Source organism: Bos mutus, chromosome 25 (genome assembly GCF_027580195.1).
Source record: "Bos mutus isolate GX-2022 chromosome 25, NWIPB_WYAK_1.1, whole genome shotgun sequence".
In the NCBI taxonomy this organism is placed as follows: domain Eukaryota; kingdom Metazoa; phylum Chordata; class Mammalia; order Artiodactyla; family Bovidae; genus Bos; species Bos mutus.
In genome coordinates this window covers 34,289,411-34,302,582 of record NC_091641.1, presented here as the reverse complement: position 1 = coordinate 34,302,582, position 13,172 = coordinate 34,289,411, and the positions used below count along the sequence as shown (strand labels likewise).

The 13,172-nt window shown below is 48.8% G+C and overlaps 1 protein-coding gene across 1 annotated transcript in view; it reads right to left on the bottom strand.

The window, feature by feature from the left end:
• The window catches only part of USP7 (ubiquitin specific peptidase 7), a 53,806-nt gene that overhangs the window by 16,864 nt on the left and 23,770 nt on the right, over nucleotides 1–13,172 (bottom strand). Inside the window, 7 exon segments of the mRNA XM_070362984.1 lie at nucleotides 191–245; nucleotides 680–810; nucleotides 1,613–1,721; nucleotides 3,541–3,629; nucleotides 4,300–4,438; nucleotides 5,920–6,118; nucleotides 10,942–11,046. Of these exon segments, the coding sequence (XP_070219085.1) occupies nucleotides 191–245; nucleotides 680–810; nucleotides 1,613–1,721; nucleotides 3,541–3,629; nucleotides 4,300–4,438; nucleotides 5,920–6,118; nucleotides 10,942–11,046 (827 nt within the window).

Genomic DNA, 13,172 nt, shown 5'->3' with positions numbered 1-13,172 from the left:
CTGTCTTTCTGGCCTTTAAATGAGATATGCGCCATCTTTTCTTTCTAGCCTAGTCCTGGTCCTGAACAAAGACGGGCATAACTGGAATAACAGTGACTAAAGTAGGTCTGAGGTTCTGTTTGGTAACAACTTCTGACAGTGCTTCGAAATATGAAATGTAAGAGGGAAAAAATTACGGCAGGAAACTCACCACTCGACAGAGCTCTTGAACATCGTGTTGCATGAAGCTATCTAACGTTTCCCACCTTAGAAAGATAAAATGAATGTACGTTGAAACTTCTAAATTTCACACAAGATTAAGTTAACAAACTACACCGTATCACCAGTCATCATTCTTAAACTAATTTAGAGGATTATTTGGGGGGTTATAATTCAAAGCCAAGTTGAATTGTATCCGGACACCAAAACGCTCCCAACTTTCTCTTGTTCTGAACGTCTTACTGCGCGAGGAGGTCGAGTTTGCAAGTACACGCACAGAAAGCTTGAAGACCATTACGTATCCTTTTCCTGACAGGCAAACCTAAGTGGTGCATTAGTTCTCAAGCAAAATTCTAAGAGCCCCCATTTACAAAGAGGTCAAACCAAGAACACTGGTAAAATGCCCCGACACCACTGCGCGCCTGTGCTCTGCTCTCAACCCCTCTGCGCCCACTAGCTGGAAAGGTCTCCCCACACGCACCCGAATGACTTGGTCAGCTTCTTTGTTCCTACGGGCTTATCGCTGTGCTGTAACTCGTAGAACACTCTTTGCAATGCTAAAGGGACACTTTTGGATGAATCGTCGCCCTCTGTTGGCATCATGTACACAGCCTAAAAGAAGCAATTCAGAAGTAAAAATGGAATCTTATGTGAAAGTATCATTTCTACCACAACAACTCAGGTAGATGGGCAGAGCTTCTCACTATCCCCCCAGAGCCAGAATAGTCTTCCAACAATCATGGACGTCTTTAGAGATAATCTAGAAGTTACAAGAAAATGCAAAAACAATTTTAAACATTAGTCATTGCGTACCATCCAACGAGAATCACTTCTATTTCATACTTCTTAGAGCAACATTTTAACATAACTTGACATGTGAACAAAAAGAACTGATGAAATCTTCAACGCTACTGAAATTACCCACACAGCCTCTGATCTAATCCTATCGAGGTAATTACTGCTCCCTGGAAGACCAGTGCGATGCAAATAGGAGTGCCAGCGGACCCGCCAATGTGTGTGTGCTTCTCATGGCCTTCCTAAAGTACAAGGAACTATCCTGCTAGACTTTACATTTTATCTATAAAAACTGAAAAATCAGACTACTGGTCAGCAGTCTTTCAACTCATCACCCTCCATATAAAACTTTTCATATCTTGCTACTACTGACTCATATTAAAAAAAAAAAGCTTGATTATTTCTAGCCTAATAAAGTTAGGTTTGCTGGCTGTACTAAGCTTTTCATAACACCACTTGGCTTCACAAGTGTCTGAACACGGAGGAATGAAGCTACGTGTAAGCATGAGGCAGGGCCCTCCCTGGAGACAAGCCTGGGGCTGGGCTGTTCTTGCCCCAGAATCCTGCACAGAGAAGGCAGGCTGGGGAAGGTTGAGCGAGAGAAACACCATCCATTTACCTTGCGTAGCTGGTTTGTGAAAAATAAAGTCTGCAGCAGGCTGTTCATGTAGCAAGTCGCTCCCTGATTCTTTAAGCCGACGTAGCCCGTGTGCTTCTTTGAGTCCCACCTACAAAACCAGTTTGAGGTTCAGGCAAGGCTGCGCCCCCACGCTTCTGCCACATGGCTGGGGCCGGCTGCTCTGTGCAACCACCTCCGCCCCTCTCCTGACACGGGGTGACGTCTGAGCACCCACCTCCAAGGGAGTTAACTGGTCGCAAAGCCAGGAGTCCTGCTCACCCGGCTCCCTCCAACGTCACCCATGTGGTCCACCCAAGTGCGGGGACTAGGGGGAACTCAGTCTGACTGGAGCAGCTGCGTGACCGTCATGTACCCAGGGCACTGCTCCCACATACAAGCTATACTGCGATCAGACTGGCTCCCTCGCACACGCATCACACACACGTTGGTCGTACAAGGCAGAAACCGCTGAAACCCTCTTTTCTGTAGTATCACATACACGAGCGAGGACAGGTATGGTGACAGGATCAGACCTCAACTCCTAGAGCCTTTTCTCGAGTCCGTTGTATCTCTGGCTGCTTAGGACAGCGAACCGTCTGCAGCACCCCCACAAGCCCCCGCAGTAACAGGAAGCAGAGGAGCCCTCGCTCTCTGCACAATGCGAACACGTGGCCGATGCTAGACGTTTCCTGTGAGGTCAGCGTCAGCAAAGACTCTAACACTGCGGGTATTAGGTTTTCTTAAGACAGTTTTGACTGCTAAGTCTGAAAAACCCAATCTGCTATTTTTGTTGGTTAAAAGACATATCGTAAGTATAGGGGAACACGTTTTTAAAACGAGGGCAAAAAACCCCCACAAAAAACTAGAAATACCACCTCGTTGCCCACCCTTGACCCCGGATATCTGAACAGGATTCAAGTGTACAATTCAAGTGTGTGTTTCAAAAAGGAGAGTCTGATTTCTCTGAAAGTAGCCCAATTAATATGAAAACCAACAAATCTCATTTGTTTTTTAAAATTCCCAGTGCCACCAAGCCACCCAGGTCAGTCTACGCACTCTTGCCAGAGGAGGGCCACGTGGGAAGAGAACACACGTGAGCAGGCAGGGCACCTGAGCTCGCCTCGTTCCTAGACGGCACTGTGCTGCTGTAGTGCTTGGCCTCGGACACCCGTTCAGCTCCAACCTGATCCCAACGCACCAGCTCAGCCTCCGGTGGCCCCTGCAGACTCCCCTGACACCCTGCCCATTCCTCTCCCTTCTTACCGATCAAGGACCCAAAGCTCCATATTCTTCAAGGCCAAAACCCTGCTGTTGTACACAGCCCTCCCAGACCTGGGAAAGGAGCGCATCCTCCCAGCCGCCCACCCTCTCCCCACCATCACATCATAGCGCTGCCCAACCCGCCAACAAAATAGCAAGCGCATATGCTGCCGTAGTTACTGTTATTAACTCCTCTGCCCGACGGGTCCCCAAGTTCTTTGAGGCTGTAAAACCGTAGCTGCCTTGTTCACCACAGTTACAGTCACCAGAGCCCAGCAGTGTGTTTGGCTCACGGAACTGTGTTACTTGCTCAGTCGTGTCCGACTCTGTGACCCCATGGACCGTAGGCCACCAGATTCTTCTGTCCGTGGGATTCTCCAGAAAAGAATACTGGAGTGGGTTGCCATGCCCTCCTCCAGGGGAGCTTCCTGACCCAGGGATGGAACCCAGATCTCCTGCATTACAGTTGGATTCTTTACCATCTGAGGCACTAGGGAAGCCCAGGCTCATACAAACTGCTTGATAAATGTGCCACACAAAGGCACCGACGTGAAGCTGGCACACACGTGTGTGTGCCACAGGGTAAGCACAGAAAGGGTGCGTCTCTCCTGACAGAGGCACCTCTGCTCACTCCTTTCACTACAGCACCCAATCAAAGGAAAACTTACGCAACTCCATGGGGGGCGTCCGCCTGTACAAAGACTTCAAAAGTAACTTTGTCATCATCAATAAATCCTTTCTCAGGATCAGTCACTTCCTATAAAAAAAAAAAGAATGTCCAACTTGCATGAGAACACGTGAATGCTCGCTTCATTTCAAACAATCACCCTGGTGCCTGGTACTTAACAGATTAAAATACTGCTTTTTCAAAACACTGAAGTTGTGCTTTCTAGTTCTGCAGTGCTCTGGCCTATTTTCAATAATGTTGTCCTCTGAATGAAATCAGCCAAAGTCTGGATGCCTCCTGGAGGAGTTGGGGGAGACCACATCTCAGACCCAAGGCCTCCATGTCTGCTTAGCAGGCAGGGTCCCAGGAGGCCACCAAGAACACTCTAGAGAGCTGAGCAGGGTGTTCCTACGTCCTACTGGCTTCTGCTCCTGCAAAAGCAGCCCCAAAGCGCTGACGTGAGAATTCACTGGTTACTGGAATCTCCCCGCACCGTGCCAGCCTCAGTATTATTTTTCTTAAAGGAAATCTAGCCTATCCAAAAAGCGCTAGACTACTTTATCTTACAATGTCTGATTAGAACACTGGCTGCTGAAAACCTCAGCAAGGAATTGGGAGGAAACCCGTTTTCAGTTACCTATCCAACTCGAAGAGCAAATGTTTCTGATTCCGAAACGAATGGACAGAGGAGCTGAAGAATCAAGGATCAGGGAGCGAGGATCAGGGCTCGGATGATTCAGTCTGAGTAACTGCTACTTACGCTCCAGGCCATGAAATTGGAAAATCCCCAGTCGTTCTCTTTATGGAAGAACAAGTGACTGATGCGCCGGCTGAACGACTTCTCGTCATCTCTGTAGTTGATGATCTTCAGCACCGCCTGCGCGTGACAGGACCAAGACCTGTGCGAGGAGGGCGACCTGAGCCTCAGTCCACAGGCTGACCCACACCGACCCCGTTTTTAAGAGCACACAAAATCGCCCGTATCATTTCCTTCTATTTTTTTTTAGATGGAATAAAGGGCACACATGTCGATCTTTAATGAAGAAAGAAGTGAAGAGGGTCCCGGGGTGCCCCTGTGTAGTCTGGAGGGATTTCAGTCTACGTTTTATGTCTTTTTGATTTCTAAAAGGTTTCAAGTTTTTTCTTGATATCTATAAAACACAAGCGTTTGAACTTCAAATAGCGTCCTGAGATTTGACAAGAGACGATAGCTTTTTGGTCAGATAGCAGTTCTAGTATCACATACGCTTGGGCTGCTTGAAAAGCACTGAAGAATGATGAACCTTTGGTTGTCAGATGGACAGACCTAAAGCCCCAGGTTCTAAAGTGTCACTCCTGCCCCTCCCCCGGGGCTGCGAGGCTCCCGGGTTGGGCTGTGCAGGGGGCCCCGAGAAGGACCCCGCCGCTGGGGAGCGACTGCAGGTGCAGACGTCCGGGGCAGACTGCACGTTAAATGCTTGAGACCCAACTCAGAGCTCACAGGATGGCTTCAACGACCTCTGACATGCCGCACACCTGAGAGCACAGGGGCAGCAACTGCTGTCCGCTCGGGCCCCCTGTGCGGGCTGCGCCTGAACCAGCTGTTGCTCAGGCTCAGGCTGTCTGCTGGACTAAACAAATCCAGCCCAAAGGCTTGTCCGATCAGGTCAGATTGTAATGTGAACTGAACACAGAAGTAAAAACACAGCCGAGGCCCTGACTGCTCCTTAAAACTGGCTTCTGAAATACTCAGGTAAAGAGGAAAAATGAAAGGAGCTGGGTCCCCCCAGGGCCGCAGCAGACTGCTGGAGCCAGTTCGGGAGGATCTGCATTGAGGTGCCAAGGGCCACGATCTGGGGGCGGCAGGCAGATGTGGGCCAGGGAGGCGGCCTTCTCCTGGGCTGGTCAATGGAGAATGAGGCAAGGAGACGAAGTGAGCTGGGATCCCCTCAAACAATCACTCAACTCCGCTGCTGAGAAGCACTGGGCAGCAAGAGCTTGGTCTTTAAGTTTCCAAATAACCCACAGAGTCAGTTAACATACAGTGCGGAGGTCTGCCTGGAGAGTTTTCCTTAACTATCGTCTTCCCCTCTGGCAGTTATTGGTAGGATAAGAATTACGGTAGTCCAGAGAGGCCCTAATTCCATGTTACACGGGCAGGTAGATTCTCACATACACAAAGTTTAGTGTTTTATTTGCAGGAAAAATATACACCTTTTCTAGTTTGGAGATAATACCTACCAGTGAGTTTTTAAAGAGGGAAATGTATTGAATCTAATTGAAAATCAAATTGCTATGTAGAGGCAGCAAGGAAATTCACAGAGAAATCCAAAATTCAAAGAGGCCAATCTGGCTTATAACTAATTGTGGATTTGTAATTGCATCATTTAAACTGTCTTACGTGGAATCAGATTCAGCATTGCACTGGAGAAAGAATCCTACGCTTTTTTGGTGTGGTCTGTCTGGATAAAAGCGTGGCATCACCATAATCTTCCATGGCAGATTTCGCACAAAACACGGAGGGCTAAGGACCGACTCACTCAGTCTGCTGAAGCGCTCGACAGTGAACTGAAAGGTTGCCTCGGAGCGCCAACTCGTGTCTGCAAGAGAACGCTTTGTCAATCACAGGGCCCGGGGACCGCCGGACAACACTGAAAGCAGGACAAACCTGGGATAAACAATTCTCTACGATGGCGATTCAACTGCTGAAGCCTACCCCTCTGGGGCAAGGAGAGCATCATCTCCAATTCAGTATCAGTCTAAACTGTGAGATGACATACAGTTTGTGTGAATAAAACCCCAGATTCAGAGGGCCAGCAACACACACCTGCCTTCCCACCAGACCGGCTCAGTGTGATTAAGAACGTCTACTCTACTCTGTCTTAATTCCCAAGTAATCCGCAGCGAGTGGAGAGACCGGAGGAAAGGAATAAACTTCTGTCACATCTGTTCAAGGACAGGGCTTCGGGAGGAAAAGAAAAGGGCTTGAGACCTGGGCTGAGTGTAGAGAAGAGACATGGATGTGCAGGCAAACAGGGCCTTCCGAGGAGTGGGGACACCCATTCCTGGGAAGTGCAGCACTGCTTAGAGATAAGACCATTCCTAAGAAGTTAGCTAAAAATAAACACTAACTTCACCAGTTCACCATTTCGGTGAAATAGCACACTAGATTCTCTAAGGGGAAATATTTGGGGGGAAAAAAAAGAATGAAGAAACTGGTATTCCTTTGGACATGAACAGAATGAACGGTTAAATTTACTCAGCAAGACCAAAGGCCAACTTAAGAAATCAAGGTTTCCTCCAATAAAAAGCAAAGCATTGTTAAGAATTAAACTAAAAAGTCACATTTTGAATTCTAGCCTTTTCTGCTGGTGACTACTCATTTCAAGTGACCCCAGGCAGTGATAATAAGCGCTGATAACCCATTAGCCTTCTGCAGCTGTCCAACCACCCCCCCGACCCCGCCAAAAAAAAAAAAAAACCTGTTACTGGCCAGCACATTCAAAAACTGCAGCGGGGAGGACAAATTGCTACACAACTTTCCAAGCAGTTCCCTGCTCTTTATAAGCCTGTCTCATGGCAGGAGGGACAGTTCACAGGCGCAGGGGCCAAGGGCCACACGTGACCTACAGAGTAACAGGAGGGCCTTTTCTGGCTGAGCAGCAGGGGCTACTTTGTCACCTCCGAGCCCAGGCACAAGTGGGGTTCTCAGGCCTAGGGAAAGGGTGCCGAGAACACGCCCAGGCCCTTCACACTTCACTTCTCCGCACACAGAAACTGCCTCCACTGTGGCTGAGTTTGTTCTTAAGAAAACATGTCCATCAATCCTCATGAGAGGGTAATATTCTTCACCAAAGAAAGAAAACCCCACAGGATGTGCTAACAGCGCTTTTCCCTCCATTTAAAGGCTCTGTCCCCACTTGTTTTACTACCCATAACCCGGCTCTTTGCAGAGGCCCTCAAAGCAAGAGCAGCTGCATGGCGTGCGATGCATTCAGGCCTCTGCAGGGGTCACCCTCATCCGTTCCCGACATAAGAGTCCACGGAAAAGGCAAAACGCCTGTTGCAGAGAATGTGGTCCAGAACGCTGGGGAGAGAAGTGGGCCACTCCTCCACAGCCACACACATCGTATTTGAGCAGTGTCCAAACCCCGCAGCCAGGCAAGGCAGGTGCGACTCAGCTCCCACATTACAGGTGGGGACACCGAGGCTTGCTGAGGTTAAGCAGCTTGTCTTATCCAAGGTATCACAGGGGGTCTCAGGACCCAAGAGCTGTGGACACTAAACACAGTGACCAAAGCCATCTTAAGAGTTTAGGGGACCAAACCCAGAGCCCGATTAAACCAGCCACTATCTGGTGATGACAGGACATGTTCCGGGGACCCAAAGACATGACGTCACAAGCCCCCACCTACGTGACTTTCAGTTACCATTTAGGTTTTTGTAGGACGAGTTTTATACAAAAAAATGCCTTTTTGCTCTTCCTCCCCACACTTTAGTCAAACAGGACCACAGGAACCTGGCGTGGGTCCGGAAGCAGGCCAGCCCCCCAGGGCTCCTGGTGCCGCCCTAGCCTGCCTCCTCCCCTCTCCTCCCCTCCCCCACACAGTTCACACTCACTGAATCACACACCAGATGTGAGATGCTGCCTCACACCCAAGGCACAGGATTATCTTCCAAAATATGCTAATCAGGAGGTTTGATGTGAGATTTCATGTGAATAAAAATGTCACCACCCCGTCTTCAAGCCCTTTGTACCCATGGCATTGGTGGCCGAGACCAGAGCACAGCTGCCCCCCAAGCTCTTCCCGCTAATGGAGCAGCTGAGAACCTGTACTAAGTACCAGCAGGTCCAGACAGGCGGGGGTACAGCAGAGCGGCAGACAGGCAGACAGGAAGCCCCTCTCACTCTGGCGGACAGGGCTGGCCTGGTGACCGTCCTCTGAGGAGGTAGGAGAGAAAACGGGTGGAAGGTACCCAGGACTCCATGGACTATTTATGCAGCTTTCTCTATCTGCAATGGCTTCAAAGTGAAACCCTTGTGGGTAAAAGTGGTACACTTGGGATTATAAAGACTACCTCCTACCCTGCCGGATTAGTGCCTCATCCAAATAGACTCTGACCTGCCTGAGCACCACGGGGCACTGACTGGCCCTTGCCAGCGTCTGTCGGCGAGCTTGTGCCGCCTGTTGCCCTCACATATCCTGGCAGAAAACCTGGTCCCCCAAAAGGTGGGCCTGAGGTTCCCCCAAAGGGCACTCTGGCAGAAGCTGTATCAAACCTCAATTATTCGTTCTAATACCAATCTCTGCACATCCCAGTTAATCACCCCCCCCCATGAAAACAAAAACAAAAACAACTATCCTCCACGGGCACCAACCACCTGTATCTACAATCCCTCTACCTCAACTGGATATTTCTCCCACCACTGCTGTCAGCCACTCAACTGCCGTGTAAGAGCCTCCCTGCCACGAAGGCGTCTCTGTGCGGACTGAGGCTCCTACCCTGCGGTTTGCCACACCGTGTGCCCTCCCTACATTATGCCGCCAAAGGAGACTCGGGAAAAAAGGGTGCTAGCGTGTCAGAGGCTTGGGGAATCATCAACAACAAAAAGGGCTTTCAGAGAAACATGTTAGGAGGCTAACGGCTCACAAATACTCAGTAAAGACACGTGCTTAACCCAGCACTCCTCTCACTTTCTGCAGATTTCTGAACAATTTCACACACACATTTCTGCCATTAAATGGTTCAAAATAACTATCACCGCGGCCCCCCACCCCACAGATACCATCTTTTCACTCTCCTGCCCCTGGGCCTTTGAGAAGACCAGGAACAAAGGGTATTGAAGACCACTGCTACTTTGTCCTGTAAAGTGCTTTTTCCAGCTGATAATTCACAGTAGGAGCATTCTGCTTTTAGGTTCCGTAACGCCATCATTGACTACTAACAATTTAGTACAACTGGCCTAAAAGGAAGGGGTGTTGTGTACACTGTGCTCTCCTTACACTGGTTCTCAGGTGAGGCAATCTGGGGCCCCCGGGAAACTTCTAGCCACTATGAGAGACATATGGAGCTGTCACGACTCGGGGGGAGGAGGGGATAACACAGCAACCTAAAAAGTACAGGACGGCCCTTTCTGAGCAAGAAGGACCCACCAAAAGGCCATGGAGGCCTCGGAAGCCTGTGCCTGGATCCACACCTGCGCCTCCTCCCGAGCCCTCCCTCCCCAAGGACACCTGGGGCGACGCCAGGACGAGCCTGCACTGTGGAACCAGCTGAGGGCAGGGCTCTGGCTGGCTGGGGCGGCTCCCTGCTCTGGGAGAGGCTACCATCGACCCCTGCCTCGGGCCTTCCCCATGGCGCTCTCTGAACCACTGCTGGCCTCTCCAGGGTCTGCGATGGAACCAAAGGGCCCCCGCAGCCGGGGGGCCACCCCACACCGTCGCCCTCTCGTCTGCGGTGGAAAGCGCACTCCACAGGTAACAAAGCAGCGGGTCAGACCACGCCTCTTTACCTTCCTCAGATATGGCCTCAGCCCGCTGCCAGGGGTAAAGCGCACTGTGAGAGAACTCTCAACTACGGCTGCAGTTTCTCATGGAGGCTGAACTTTTGGCAGGAGGTCTGAACAGCAGTCCTTCTGGTGGTGCAGCCCGTGACTGACGGTTTCTTTCAACTGCCCCGTTACACCCCTGGGAAGGACACAACCCTCATGAGGATTGATGGACACGCTTTTGACAGAACACGGTTTCATATTACACTGCAAGACTCCGGGGGGCCGCATAAAGTGACTATTGGCTGCTACCTTCTCGTGGGGTTGACCTGGCAAACGCACAGGTCACACCCGTCTGATAAGGCATAACGAAGAAATAGCCTCGAGAGAAAGTGCTTCCCTAGGCCCAAAATGCCCATGCATGTACAAATGTGTATACTTTGCGCAGAGAAGATAAAAGACCAAAAGTCAGTCTGGGGGATGAAGCCCAAAGCTCGATTCTGGTTTTCGAACCTAACCGGAGGGGGGAGGGGTCATCAGCTACAACTGATACACTTGCTACAGTAGGAGTGCAATGGGAAGCCACGTTCCCGTGTCTAGAAGTAGCGTGCTGCAGACGGAAAGGAAAGGACAGTAAGGTACTTGTTCTGAGTACTAGGAGTGGCTGGAAAATTAACTGCAGGCCTGAGCAAATACCCGTCAATTACAGACTTCTGTATTTCCACCTTCTCGCCTAGGCTGGGGAGAATCAACTTACCTTGACATTTGCGGGCAATCGTGAAATTCAAAACCAAACCAGGCTCCTAAATTTTGCTCAGATACAACTTCCTGAAAACTAGCTACTCTTAAAGAGACTCAACAGTCCTCACGGAAGAGGTGTCTGCTTCCGACCGCTTTTTGCCCGACACGAGGAGACGAAGCCCGGGTACTCACCGTCCTCCATGTCCTCCTCCGTGTTGCTGTGCCCGTCACTCATGGCCACATTCCCGTTGATTACAGGGTTTTGGGTAATTCTCGGTGGGTCATCTGTATCTCCAGCTTTGAAAGAAACAAAGAAATTCCACGATTTTTACCTTCCTGGCTTGCATCAAGTAAACAGAAACATATGTGTACTCTGGACGACTTCCAGTCACTAGTAAGCTCCAACCACGCCAAATAATTGTGCTCTAACCCAAAAGATACTTACTGGTATGTTTGCGAAACAAACTTTTGTTCCGTTCAAAATGCTAAGTGGGTTCTGAACACACAATACTCTGCTGAATTTGCAATGAAATTTATTTTGAAAAAGGTTTCTACTCATTCAAACTCAATCCTAGAGAAAATATTGTTTGGGGGTGGGGGGTTTAAAACAGCATACGTTAGAATCTTCCATCATGGATACATGTGCCTTAAAATAGCAAGCTCATTCTAAACTGTTACTGGACACTTCAATCATATAAAGTATGTATCCATACCAGAGAACAGGAATGGCATTTTGGGGTGTGGGGAATTTGAAAAGGGGATCCCTGGGAGGATGGGAATGGACAAAGATCCTACAAAGGATCTTGAGACTAGCAGAATGCTTGCTGAAGGCTGGCCTGGAAAACATTTATATAAAATCAGAAGCGAGGATTTAAAACTTTTAACTAATAACTGGCAAATATGAAGTGTAAACTCCAACTGTAACACTCCCATCCCTCTTCATTCATTAAGTACAATCTTCTTTGAGACACAGGGCCATGGTTTAAAAGAAAAAAAATTTTTTTAAACTTCTGGCAGGAATTAGAATTTAAATAGCCTCTAAGAACCCACGGAGGATGAAAGGAGTGAGGAAAAGGGGGACACGGAGGTTCTGGAAGGTTGTAAAGGCTCTAGTAATAGAGCCCAGGACCACGAGGCTCCTGAGCCCTTCAGCAGCCCAGTGTCTGAAAAAGGGAACCATCTCCAAGGAGTGGCTGGACGTTACTTATTCAAGTGTCTGATAAACGTTAAGGAGGTGGTAGATGACACCTTAGTTGAAATGCACTGGGTTGAGGGCCACTTTCACTTTTCACTTTCATGCACTGGAGAAGGAAATGGCAACCCACTCCAGTATTCTTGCCTGGAAAATCTGATGGACAGAGGAATCTTGCAGGCTGCAGTCCATGGAGTCGGACACGACTGAGTGACTCTGACTACTTTGACTTGATTGACTGGTCAAAATGGCCATACTTTTAATTTAATCCTGTCCTTCTGGCATATAGAACAGTTTACTGCAACTAATGATGTTCTGTGTTTCCTTGTATGGTCAGCTTTCCCTGGCAATTCAAACACTCCAACAGAAATTAAGAATACCAGCTACAAACAGGAGATGTGGTTTTTTTAAAGTAGCTACATAGCTGTGTATTTGGACTTCAGTATTTCAGAGCCTTCCCACCACTCCAACAAGCAGTGGGTCTGATTCAGCACCATGGACAGCACCCTTCCCTTTCTCCTCTAGGCAAGTTCCAGACCTCAACTTCAGGTTACATTTCTCAAATAATTCCTGAATATAAACCGTCCTTTTTTTCCTTGAGTATCTCAAAACACACCTTAGAGTTCCTTGGAAGCCAAGAAACAGGTATTACCACCCAAATTTAGACCACTGCCAGTCTTGATGTTTTTGTTTTATTAAATATCAATAAACCAGTGAAGTTGCTCAGATGTGTCTGACTCTTTGCGACCCAATGGACTGGAGCCCACCAGGTTCCTTCATCCATGTAATTTTCCAGGCAACAACACTGGAGTGGGTTGCCAAGAAGGATCTCCAGGGGATCTTCCCGAACCAGAGATTGAACCTAGGTCTCTCACATTACAGGCAGAGCCACCAGGGAAGCCCAAAGTGAAAGTCAGTCATATCTGACTCTTTGCGATGCATGTATAGTCCATGGAATTCTCCAAGCCAGAATACTGGATTGGGTAGCCTTTCCCTTCCCCAGGGGATCTTCCCAACCCAGGGGTCAAACCCAGGTCTCCCACATTGCAGGCAGATTCTTTACCAGCTGAGCCACTAAATATCAATATATACATTTAATTAATTTTGTCAGGGTATCAATAAAAGCTGTTTATGAAAACACAATTTTTAAACTGGCCCCCCAATCATGACACCCTGACAAAAAAACTGGAAAGTAAGAAGGAAAGTAGAAATTCCTTTTCCCGTTGCTTAT